This window comes from Cervus elaphus, chromosome 11 (genome assembly GCF_910594005.1).
Source record: "Cervus elaphus chromosome 11, mCerEla1.1, whole genome shotgun sequence".
NCBI classification, from domain to species: Eukaryota; Metazoa; Chordata; class Mammalia; order Artiodactyla; family Cervidae; genus Cervus; species Cervus elaphus.
This window is the reverse complement of record NC_057825.1, coordinates 12991711-13005516: the sequence shown is the minus strand read 5'-3', so window position 1 is coordinate 13005516 and position 13806 is coordinate 12991711. Positions and strand designations below refer to the sequence as shown.

At 39.6% G+C, this 13806-nt stretch overlaps 1 protein-coding gene across 1 annotated transcript; it reads right to left on the bottom strand.

Annotated features, from left to right (window-relative positions):
* Window positions 1-6140: 6140 nt before the first annotated feature.
* Window positions 6141-7094, bottom strand: LOC122702525 (olfactory receptor 1B1). Its single transcript, XM_043916119.1, has one exon. It carries the CDS (start codon window positions 7092-7094, stop codon window positions 6141-6143), a length of 954 nt encoding a protein of 317 aa, XP_043772054.1.
* Window positions 7095-13806: the final 6712 nt, after the last annotated feature.

Genomic DNA, 13806 nt, shown 5'->3' with positions numbered 1-13806 from the left:
AAGATAATATTCCTAATATTAAGATAAAGAACAAAACCATTTTAAGGGCATCTCTCTTGGTGCTTTCTTTAAAGAAAAGCTCACAGGAGCTTAAAAGGTAAAGAAAACTTACATTTTCCAGTGTCTGTTCTTTTGTCTTTATTTCTTCATATATCCTTTCCCATGTCAGTGATATGGCTCAAACTATATGTTCTTATGATTCTATTATACATTCAAGCCAGTGATCACACACAGACATCTGTGTGAGACATGGAGGTATAAAAGAAGGTGAGAGAAAAACAAAACAAAAAAAAAGATGGGAAGGAAGAAAGATTGAATAAGTCCCTTCATGGGGAAAGGGTGACAGAAAATCATCTTTGAGATGGAAAGAGTGTCAAAGAGTATAAATTTATCCATCATGAGGATTAAAATGTAATAATATAGAGTCCAGTTTCTCTCAAGCAAAGCAAAACTGTATTTGAAAACCGATTACATGTAAAAACAGTCATAAGCAGTGGTGGTATTCTTGTTGGCTGACTTTTTCAACACTTATCTGTATATCTTGGCTATTTTCCAATATTTTAACATATTCTCATCAGAGTCTGAGCTCTGTGGATCCTGTTCAAGACAACTAGGAGAGATCTAGGATGCTGATTCTAGAAGACACAGAGAGGAGTAGTTCGTTTAGGAGAGAGATGAAGAAATACACATATATAGATTTAAGCAACTCAAAATACCAAACTAAACTGAAATTTGGGAGAGAAACAAAACAAAGGGAAGAATTCCTGGAATGAGACAGAAAAACATCTCAGATTTCCCAATTTCCACCTGTACTTTAGGAACATAACAGAGTCCTGAAGAAAGGAGAGAGCTAGAGTGTCAAGCTCCAATTGTGCTATTCTTGTCTTTCTTCTTTAATGAAAGCACCAAGGAACATATAGTCTTCCCTGTTTTATCAATATCTGAATGTTACATGTATGTCTTATATAATGCCTTCTTGATCTAAATTCTACCTCTAGTCTTTTCCCCTGTGTTGATGAATCACAAAGGTTGAATCTGAGATGTATAAATATGAATCGATTTTTCTCTGTCCCAAGAATAAATCTTCAACATTCTCACAAAATAAATTAGGTCCCCTGTCCCACATTTCTTGCACCTGGGGGCTGAAATGTCTGTCCATACCCTCTCCAATTACATGACTATATTCTTCATCTATGCCTTAATATTTTCACTCAAAAACATATCTTTCTGTGTCATCATTGTCCATTCCTCCAGCCCATTGCTTTTTTTGACTGTGACATTTGAACCTCACTCTATTCTTGGGTGTTTTGGGTACCAGTATCACATTGCTTTCTACAAGAGGGTTATGTGTTTACTTATTTCCTATTCCCTTTCTGTTTACTCTTAGGGCACAGTGTAACCTTAATCTCACCTTTTCTCTGTACCTAATGTACACTCAAGTTAGACAGTTTGGGTGGAACTGTGTTTCTTCTCCACATTCTCACAAAACTAGGGATTCCCTTTTTTGTCGTTTTTCATAAAATCTTTTCTATAGAACAGCTCATCCCAGTGAGGCAGCACCACTTACATGCACTCATTCTGGGATTCTACCAACCCCAGGAGACTCCAATTTTGTTCAGATGAAATATTATTTAGAATGGGCTGAGCCCTTGTATCTTCCTTTATCAACTGGGATGGTAGCACAGGTGGTTCCTCCTTCTTCCTTATATCTAAATCTCCCTGAGGCTAAGACCGTAAAGCATCTAAAAACAACTGTGTCTGTAGGGAAGGTCTACCCCTTAGGGGACACACAGCCTTGCATCACAGCAACGATTAGACAAGAAAAAACCTTAAGGGGAACTCGATTCCCATATCAGCATCTCAAGAAGCCATCTCTCCTAACCTAGCCTTTCTATAATTATTGAGTGTTTGTTATTAATTCCAACATTTTAACTCAGCTGAATTAATGGCAAGACACGAGGCTTTATGATACAGCAGTGGGACAACTTCATTGTTATGATAGTGCCATTCTGCTCGCCAATGACTTTCTCAGTTCCTGCCCTCACCGGATTGCATCCTTTTGATGGATTTCATTTAGTCATTTTGCCCTCTGTTTCAGAACTCTCAACCTCAGAACACTTGATTTAAAAACATCTGTGTGTACAAAATAAACAGAATGATGTAGAACACCATAATGAAAAGTCTCAGATTATATGAATATTGGGGAGATTCTTGGGAATGCAGACTGTTGAGACCAAGACCAACCATGGGTTGGGTTGGGAAATTTATAAAATTCCATAAAGATCCTCTATCCTGTTTCAGTGATTTTTCTCCTGGTGATGTGTTTTTGTTGATGTAAACCTTTACCTATTAGGGGCTTCCCTGATAACTCAGCTGGTAAAGAATCTGCTTGCAATGCAGGAGACCTGGATTCAGTCCCTGGGTTGAGAAAACACCCTGCAGAAGGGAACCGCTACCCACTCCAGTATTCTGGCCTCGCTAATTCCATGTACTGTATAGTCCATGGGGTCACAAAGAGTGGGACATGACTGAGCGACTGAACTGAGCTGAACTGGACTGACTGAATAGGTGAAAATGAAAGTGAAAGTCACTCAGTCGTGTCCCACTCTTTGTGACCCCATGGACTGCAGCTCGCCAGGCCTCCCTTACAAATTCATGTCCATTGAGTCTGATGCCATCCAACCATATCATTCTCTGTTGTCCCCTTCTCCTGCCTTCAATCTTTCCCAACATCAGGGTCTCTTCAAAAGAGTCAGCTCTTCCCATCAGGTGGCCAAAGTATTGGCGTTTCAGCTTCAACATCAGTCCTTCCAATGAACACTTGGGACTGATCTCCTTTAGGATGGACTGGTTGGATCGCCCTGCAGTCCAAGGGACTCTCAAGAGTCTTCTCCAACAACACAGTTCAAAAGCATCACTTCAGCAGCATTCAGCTTTCTTTATAGTCCAACTCTCATATCCAAACATGGCTACTGGAAAAACCATAGCCTTGACTAGACGGACCTTTGTTGGCAAAGTAATGTCTCTGCTTTTTAATATGCTGTCTAGGTTGGTCATAACTTTCCTTCCAAGGAGTAAGGGTCTTTAAATTCACGGCTGCAGTCACCATCTGCAGTGGTTTTGGAGCCCAAAAAAATAAAATCAGCCACTGTTTCCCCATCTATTTGCCATGAAGTGATGGGTCCGGATGCCATGATCTTTGTTTTCTGAATGTTGAGTTTTAAGACAACTTTTTCACTCTCCTCTTTCACTTTCATCAAGAGGGTTTTAGTTCCTCTTCATTTTCTGCCATAAGGATGGTGTCATCTGCATATCTGAGGTTATTGATATTTCTCCCAGTAATCTTGATTCCAGCTTGAGCTTCATCCAGCCCAGCGTTTCTCATGACGTACTCTGCATATAAGTTAAATAAGCAGGGTGACTATATACAGCCTTGACGTACTCCTTTTCCTATTTGGAACCAGTCTGTTGTTCCATGTCCAGTTCTAACTGCTGCTTCTTGACCTGCATATAGACTTCTCAAGAGGCAGGTCAGATGGTCTGGTATTCCCATCCCTTTCAGAATTTTCCACAGTTTATTGTGATCCACACAGTCAAAGGTTTTGGCATAGTCAATAAAGCAGAAATAGATGTTTTTCTGGAACTCTCTTTCTTTCTCAATGACCCAGTGGATGTTGGCAATTTGATCTCTGGTTCCTCTGCCTTTTCTAAATCCAGCTTGAACATCTGGAAGTTCATGGTTCACGTATTGCTGAAGCCTGGCTTGGAAAATTTTGAGCATTACTTTTTTAGCATGTGAGATGAGTGCAATTGTTCGGTAGTTTGAGCATTCTTGAGCTTTGCCTTTCTTAGGGATTAGAATGAAAACTGATCTTTTCCAGTCCTGTGGCCACTGCTGAGTTTTCCAAATTTGCTGGCATATTGAGTGCAGCACTTTCACAGCATCATCTTTTAGGATTTGAAAGAGTTCAATTTTAATTCCATCACCTCCATGGGCTTTGTTCGTACTGATGCTTCCTAAGGCCCACTTAACTTCACATTCCAGGATGTCTGACTCTAGGTGAGTGATCACACCATTGTGATTATCTGGGTTGTGAAGATCTTTTTCACCTACTAGAGTTCTGAAAAGCTTGATTTTGATGGCATTGGGTTGGCCACAAAGGTCATTTGGGTTTTTGTAACATCTTACTGAAAAACCGAAATGAACTTTTTGGCCAAGTCAGTATTTGCCAGTTTTTTTGGAGTTTCGAAGGAGGAACTGCCCCTGGAGATCCATCCTCTTTCTTTCTTTTCTTTTTTTTTTTTTTTTTTTTTTTTTTTGGTTCCAAATGCCTTTGTTGGCATTCAAAGTCTTCTGGCTTACTGTGCTTGTCCTTCATTGCAACTTGACCCATCATCCAATGAATTATGTAATTTTATTCAAGTCTTCACAAATTGGCTTATAAAATCAATGATCAAAATCTCAACAGACTATTCTGTAGAAATGGAGAAAAGCAAATCTAATATTCATATGGACTTGCAAGGAACCATGGATACCCAAAACAGTCTTGAAAAACACTAAAGAACGAAGACAGAGGACTCATGCATTTCTATTTCAAAATTTATTTCGAAACTACAGCAATGAAAATAATATGGAAGTCCAATGGTTAGGACTTCATACTTTCACTGCCAAGGGTCTGGGTTTGATCCCTGGTCCAGGAACTAAGATCCCATACAAGCCATGTGGTGCAGCTAAAAATTTAAATAAACACTTTGTGAAAAATACATTTAAAAAAGACTATGGTACATACAAAATGATAGACATATAGGCCAATAAAATATAATTGAGAGTCTAGAAAAGACCTATTTATCTTCTCAGCTGATTTATAGAACTATACTGGTAATCAAACTACAGTATATAAATGTAACAAATCAACAGATTGTACACCTTAAATTTATACAATGCCATATGTTAATTGTTTATCAATTTAAAATGTTTTGATTATCACTTTAAATTTAAGAGATCACAAAATAGAGGTCAATGTCTAGTTCTCAAAAATCTAATTACAACCAATTTATTTTATCTATTGTTGAAATAGTTCACTGTTTCTTGTATTATGCAGCAAAGTATTTAGCTTGAATTTTCTTAGTATATTTTACTTTAAGAAGTGTAAATTAATATTAACTGAAAATATTAATATACAAAACAGAATTCAATTGCATCAGAATAAGACATTCATACCATGAGACGCCCATGGAAACTGGGGCTCACTTGTGGAATAACAGAACCACAGCCCCTGTTTCACACTCACTTCTGGGCATGTATTTGCTCACTTAATGATAAAGGTAAGAAATTGACATCTCTATTTACCTAAACTTCTCTTCCACTAACTTTCTCACATACACCAATCCACTCCCCGCAAACCAGCTCACGAAATTCAATGTGACTATAGTTAACTTCACTGTCTTTGCTTTAGCTCAGAATTTCACAATATTATTCACATATTTCTGCAACTGGAATTACATAACCCAGGCTTAGTGACACATTTCTATCCTCTGAAGATAAACGGCCAGAGGGAAAATTCTAGAGGCTTGCTGATGAGGAAGCCCTGAACATGTGTGGCATGAATGTGGGAGTTTTCACAGCTGTCAAAGCATCAGATCAACAAGAACTAAAACTGGAGTTCCATAAATTGCCCAGGCCATTCCCCCTTTTCAACTCCAAAAGCAGTCCTGCTCAAATCTGCCCACTTCTTTCCTCATCTAAACAACATGGCTCTTTGTTGTTGTTGCTCAGGCACTCAGTTGTGTCTAACTCTTCTCAATCCCATAGACTGCAGCACGCCAGGCTTCCCTGTCCTTTACCATCTCCCAGAGCTTGCTCAAACTCATGTCCATTGAGTCAGAGATGTCACCCAACTATCTTATCCTCTGTTACCCCCTTCTCCTCCTGCCTTCAATCTTTCCCAGCATCAGTCTTTTCTAACGAGTCCGCTCTTCATATCAGGTGGCCAAAGTATTGGAGCTTCAGCTTCAGCATCAGTCCTTCCAATGAATATTCAGGGTTGATTTCCTTTAGGATTGACTGGTTTGATCTTCTTGCAGTCCAAGGGACTCTCCAGAGCCTTCTCCAACACCACAGTTCAAAAGCATGAGGCTAATCAGGAGGCCACCCTCCCTCCTCTAAGCAGCCTATGGAGTGCACTCTTGACATCCTTGTTGCGAAGGCTGTACACAAAAGGGTTGGCCAAAGGTGTAATGGACGTGTACATCACAGAAGCCACCATGTCCTGGTCCTGAGAGTTCTGGGAAGGAGGCTGGAAGTAGACCCAGATGATGGTGCCATAGAAAAAGCCAACCATGGTGAGATGGGACCCGCAGGTGGAGACTGCACGGCGGCGACCGGCTGCTGAGGGCAAACGTAGGATGGTGGCCCCAATGTGGACATAGGAGAGTACAATGAGGGCACAAGGGCCCATCATGAGGAAGCCTCCCTCCAAGAATATGGCCAGCTCATTGGGATGGATGTCAGAGCAAGAGGCTCGCAAAAGTGGTCGGTGGTCACAAAAGAAGTGGAGAAGGCGAACATTGCCTTCAGCATCCGCAGGCCAGGAGAGAGGCAAGAGGAGTCCCACATGCAGCATGGTGTGCACCACAGACACCACCCAACACAAGGCCAGTAAGCGGGCACAGCATTGGCGATTCATCATTGAATGATAGTGCAGAGGGTCACAGATGGCCATGTATCGATCCAGAGCCATGACAGAAATAACAAGTGTGTCTGTAACGCCAAACACATAGAAGAAGAAGAACTGAGCCAGGCAGCGGGCAGCAGGAATGGCTGGGTCATGAGTGACCAGATGGGCCAGCAACTGGGGCAGAATCGCTGTGGACAGCCCCATGTCTATCACCGAGAGACCTCGGAGCAGATAGTACATAGGTGATTGGAACCTGGAGTCCCGGGAGATGAGCAGCACTAAAGTCACATTCCCCATCATCGTGGTCAGGTAAATAGCCAGGAATAGGACAAAGAGGACAATGGGGGGGACTTCAGCTCCTGAGAACACGAGAAGCAAGAAAACTGGGGAATGTGAAGCATTAGGGGCACAGCCCATGATGAGTGACACAGAGCCCTCCTGAAAGAATTTGAATCAAAAGGCAAATCATGGGTCATAAATAACAGCTCATAACAATTCTAATTAATTTATGTATATTCTTCAAGCTCTTTAAAGACTTAAATTCAACTGAGCACTACAGCCCTTTCCAAGTCTTTGACTGAATTTGTTATAGCATTTTTTCCATTACTTCTTCCTTTCCATCCACTCTAATGGGTTCTTCTATGTAATCCATCAGTTCAGTTCAGTTCAGTTCAGTTCAGTTCAGTAACTCAGCCGTGTCCGACTCTTTGCGACCCCATGAATCACAGCACGCCAGGCCTCCCTGTCCATCACCAACTCACACAGTTTACTCAAATTCATGCCCATCGAGTCAGCGATGCCATCCAGCCATCTCATCCTGTCATCCCCTTCTCATCCTGCCCTCAATCTTTCCCAGCATCAGGGTCTTTTCCAATGAGTCAATTCTTTGCATGAGGTGGCCAAAGTACTGGAGTTTCAGCTTCAGCATCAGTCCTTCCAATGAACACCCAGGACTGATCTCCTTTAGGATGGACTGGTTGGATCTCCTTGCAGTCCAAGGGACTCTCAAGAGTATTCTCCAACACCACAGTTCAGTGTAATCCATATACCCTGATGAAGTCCCGTGTACTATAAAAACCCTTCATTCAATATTGTCTTTTCATTCCAACTACTATTTACCTTCTTCCAGTGACAAACTTCACAAAAAAATTTCTATACTCACTGTCTCTAGCTCCTCATGTTCTAGTCACACTGCATCACCTGGCCATCTTCATGATTTCTTCTGTATGAACCTGTAAGGAACATAAGGTATCATTTAATAGGTAACATATAAAGAAATTGATCTTTACAAGTAGTTGGTTATTGTAGCAAAATTGCTTCAGGTTGTCATGAACTAACTCGTTTTTCCCTTTTATTTGATTTGGTTGGTTAACAGTGTCATCATTTTCACCCATTTGATGGACCAAACCAAAAACATGGGGACTCTCTCCATCATCTCCCCATATCCAATCACTCCTTGACTTCTTTTCCCTTACAGTAATCACCTACCTATAAAATCTTCTTCTTGAAGCGTCATATGAGCCCATTGGAGAGTACCCACAGGTAATGACTGCTGCATTCTTCCCAGAAAAGACTAAATTAAACCCTTGCTCATCCCTTGGAACCCTCCCTCAGGACTGACATCAGACTGTATTCCTCCAGACTTAATCTTCTAAGATTGTCTAACCCAAACTAGAAGCCTTTCAAAATGACACAGCTCATGCACCCTCCTTGGATCCAGTTATCCCAAGAAAAACTCATAATCTCATTCCAACAAATTCTGGAAATAGAGCCTTCTCAAATTGTCCTCCATGCGCTGGCAGGAATTGCACTTGGGCCCTCCCCAAATGTTCATTAAGGCCTTAAATAATATTTTTAGATGTATCTTAGTTTCCAAACTTGTTTTCTTAAACTATCTTTTCATTTTCAGTTTTTAATATAATAGCATTGTGACCAAGTAATTAAATCTCTATGAGATTAGTTCTTAGAAGCATTTTGAGACTCACTTTGTGAAATAAAATGTGGCTAAGTGGACCTATGGAATACAGAAAGTGGCCCCAAAACAAACTCATAATTTTTAGAATTGACAAGGCATTCTCAGTGAATGATGGATTATTCAGCTAAATACTGTACTATATGTATATATATTTTCAGTTCTGTTCAGTCACTCAGTTGTGTCCGACTCTTTGCGACCCCATGAACTGCATCATGCCAGGCCTCCCTGTCCATCACCAACTCCCAGAGTTCACCCAAACCCATGTCCATTGAGTTGGTGATGCCATCCATCCATCTTATCCTCTGTCATCGCCTTCTCCTCCTGCCCTCAATCTTTCCCAGCATCAGGGTCTTTTCAAATGAATTAGCTCTTCCCATCAGGTGGCCAAAGTATTGGAGTTTCAGCTTCAGCATCAGTCCTTCCAATGAATATTCAGGACTGATTTCCTTTAGGATGGACTGGTTGGATCTCCTTGCAGTCCAAGGGACTCTCAAGAGTCTTCTCCAGCACGACAGTTCAAAAGCATCAATTCTTCAGCGCTCAGCTTTCTTTATTGTCCAACTCACATCCATATATGACCACTGGAAAAACCATAGACTTGACTAGACAGACCTTTGTTGACCAAGTAATGTCTCTGCTTTTCAATATGCTGTCTAGGTTGGTCATAACTTTCCTTCCAAGGAGCAAGTTTCTTTTAATTTCATGGCTGCAATTATCATCTGCAGTGATTTTGGAGCCCAGAAAAATAAAGTCAGCCACTGTTTCCACTGTTTCCCCATCTATTTCCCATGAAGTGACGGGACCGGATGCCATGATCTTAGTTTTCTGAATGTTGAGCTTTAAGACAACTTTTTCACTCTCCTTCTTCACCTTCATCAAGAGGCTCTTTAGTTCTTCTTCACGTTCTGCCGTAAGCATGGTGTCATCTGCATATCTGAGGTTATTGATAGTTCTCCTGGCAATCTTGATTCCAGCCTGTGCTTCCTCCAGTCCAGCGTTTCTCATGATGTACTCTGCATATATTTATTTTAATTGTGATCTATTTATGTTACACAGCACTTGAAACCAGAACCCTGTGCATCAATAAGCTTAAGTCTTCAACACGTATTAACTGAAAACTGCCAGTTCAGGTTGTTAGAAAAGTACGGCAGATATGAATTTTTGAGATGTGAAAATACTGTTATTTTTGTAAAACAGATATAATATATATTATGACTACTTTATTTAGGATAGTGGGTGCCTTCTTTGGGGAAGAAGTAAGGGTAGAGGATAACATAAGCAAGTAGTATGGGTTTTAATTGTATCTGTAACAGTTTATATTTTCAAAATAAGAATTGAAACCAAAAAGGGAAAATATTAAGCTTTGTTAAAGTTAGATATTAAGTGTATGTACTTCATTGCCTTTGTCTTACTATACTTTTCTATATTGTGAAACTTTTCCAATTAAAAATACTAACAGTAAAAGCAAGGATAGCAACTGAGATATGAGAGTGTTTTCCTATATTTTCTTTGTTCATTCCATCATAAGACTAAGCACACCATTCTAAATCAAAATAACATCCACCATAGTCAAATCACACACTCAGCATCAGGACATTCAAGACAGTATGTCATGCAGAATCCAAAATTAGGTAATATTCATCTTAGACCTGGGATACTTGGGGTTAGCTTCAAAATAATTTTCCAAAACCTTACAGAAAATAAAAGATGTCACAATACATGTGCACTGTAACTGTCAGTCCTAAAATAAGCCAATGAGCCACAAAGTTTCCCTAAATTGTTTTTCCCCAATCTAAGGTATATTCCATGTTTCCAATTACCATTCCTATTTCTCTTCTCATTCTCATAAGTTCTACAGTGATTTTCTGATGGAAGCTCTTTGTTTAGAGTTTGATTCTAGAGATCTAGAGCCAAAGAAAATTTTTAAGCAGGATTTGTAATAGCGGGGAGAAATCTTTAGCCAAATTGTAAGAAACACAGTAGAGGAATCATCACTGCCTATGTTCCTCTGGCATCAGGAACTCACAACTGGGTTAATCATAACACTTGGTTGATGCTACAGCCTCTTCATTGGTCTGAGCGTCACCTTCTTGCTTGCTCCTTTGGCTTTGAGTATGATTAAACGAGCATTAACTTACTATTCAACACAGAAACTAGAATATTGATGATAATTCATCCCTACTTCTATGAACATTATCCATCACCTCTCCTTGTCACTCTTCGCCTAAGATAACCAACCTCCTGAATCTCAACTCCAAAGCAGCCTGCTCAAATTTTGCCACTTCTTTCCTCATCTAACCAACAAGGCTTTTTGCTGTTGTTGTTTTTCAGTCGCTCAGTCATGCCCAACTCATTGTGATCCCGTGGACTGCAGCACACCAGGCTTCCCTATCCTTCACCATCTCCCAGAGCTTGCTTAAACTCATGTCCATTGAGTCAGGGGTGCCATCCAACCATCTCATCCTCTGTCACTCCCTTCTCCTCCTACCTCTCTCTTTTGTTAATATATGCTTATATTTGCTATATATCTGCTATAGGTATTCCAAGAAGAATATTATTAAGTTTTAAATGATTGGAAATTTATAAAAGGGTAAAAACCTTTAAGTAATTTGTGGTTATCTGATTTTATGCCTCAATATTATATTACTTAGATTCACTGACATTATTGGCTATCTTTCATTGCTATGTAACAGCTTTTTGTGTGGATGCACCACAATGTATTTAACCATTCACTGTGATGTGTATTTGTGTTGTGTACCTGTTTCTGCTATACAGAGTATGGGCCTAGGCTGACGTAAGTTTATATTTCTGTGCTCCAAGTTACTAACTCTTTTACATGACCAAGTGTCTTGACTTGTCCAAGTTTTGTTCAAGTCTCAGATTCCTTTACCATAAAATGGACATAGAAACTATGCAAAGTTGTTAGAATACAATAAAATGCCAATTAGTGTTTTAAAATTGTAATTCATATCTTATGCTCTATCAACTATTTGCTCCATTTCATACATGTAGTATAATTATAGTCTACTTACAAAATAATTTATTCAAAGTTTTGCTGACAAGGTTATCAGTGAACAATCTTCACCATATGCAATGATATTTAACAATGTTAGTGTTAGTAGTAATAGTGGTAATAATAAGTAACATTTTTGGAATCCTTGCTATATGCCAAACACAGCACAATGCACACTACATGTGTGATTTTATTAAATCTGTACTGTATTAGACACTATTTTATTCCTCACTTTACAGATGAGGAAACTGAGGCAGAGAAATTAAAGGAAACTAGCTTTAATACTACACAGCTAGTCAATGGCAGAGCTGAAATTTTAACACAGAGAATTGGACATCCTGGCTATTGCTTCTCTCAACTCTTCATTTTCCTTCTCTACTTATGGCATTATTAACCACTATCCACCCCCCCCCACATTCTTGACATTTGTTTTCTTCTAATCTCCTTACTGCTGCAAAACTATGAATTTCATCTTGCTTCTCTCAGTGGTTAGTTCTTTGCTATCTACTGTTTTCTCTTTTCCCATTTGCTTCACCACAAAGGGTCCCCAAGAGCAAACCTGAAAAACCATGTCTAGTCCTAGAGCCTTATTGACCAACTTAATACTGACTATTCATAAATCCATATCTCCAAACCTAGCTGACCTCACTGCTACAGTAAAGAACTAGATGAACCATGCTATAGTTCTGATAAAAAATAAGGTTCATAATGAAGCAGAGTATATAGGGAGGACTAAGAATATAGATGAAGGAACTAGAGAGAATAGTGAGGATTGGAAGAGAACATGAGACACAAGAACCATCCAAAAAAAAGCACAAAAGGAGGTGGTATATGGAACAGGGAATAAAACATAGGTTTAATTACTACAAATCATCCACATTGAAGACTTTCAATAATTTATAAGAGCAATTGCCAAGACTATTTTTCTCACAAAGCACAGTTGTTACTTTAAATAATGATGGGCAACTGTAATTTGCATCTTTGGAAATGTCTGAGAAGAGAGAGAACAGAAGGGCTGGGTTTTAAAAGATTCATCTGAATACCTGAATTCTCCTATAATTCCCAGGAAATAATTTTGGCTAGATCAAGGAAGAAGGTAATCACATGATCCAGAAGATCATTTACTTATCATCCACTTACTTATTAATTTGTCTATTATACAAATATTTCTTTTCTGTGATGGGACATTAAGACAAGCTAGACAAGCTACACAGACTCTATCGTGAAGAAACCACAGCATGGAAAGAAAGTAAGACCAATACTGGATGAAAAACAGTGTGATAAGTGACAAACATAAGCAAAGGGGCTTGTGGTACTTACTTGGAGCATGTCCGGTCTCAGCCTTAGGTGAGGTCAGGGATGGGCTGAGTGAAAGAAGAGATTCCCAAGAGTTAGCAAAATCATAGCAGGGTGTAACATAAAAACTCTTCTGCGTGCTGAGTCACTTCAGTCATGGCTGACTCTGTGCGACCCTATGGACTGTGGCCTGTCAGGCTCCCCAGGCAAGAATTCTGGAGTGGGTTGCCATGCCCTCCTCTGGGAGATCTTCCGAATCCAGGGATCGAACCTGTGTCTCTTATGTCTCCTGCACTGGCAGGTGGGCTCTTTACCGCTAGTACCACCTGGGAAGCCTCTTCTAGTTGATACCAAAACTGTCCTCCATTTTACTCAATGAGCAGCTGGCATTCTGTATGAATAAACTGAATGTGATATAACTAACTATGTGCGTGCCTGTGTGGGTACATATGTGCATGTTGTATATGAGCTTCATGTATATGACAAAAAGTCAGAAAATAATTATTGAAAGGCAGAATTTATTCTCAAATTGGAGTTTCTTCTAAACTTTTGTTTCTTGACATTCCATATTTCTAAAAATAATTGTGTGGCTTCCATGAAGAGATAATCAGAAGGAATGCTGAGTGTCAGAGACATAGAAATGAAGACACAATAGAGAAAAGAATTAATGGGAATGGAAAACAAAGTAAGAATGAAAAGTAGTGGGAAAGGGAGGATGAAAACATAGGATGGAAAGAGTGTAGAGAGTGAATGGGCAAATGGAAAAAAAATAAGGAAATAAGAGGAAGAACTTTTGAAATGAGAAGAGAGAGAAACATAATTAAGGAGGGAAAACTTTTTAATGA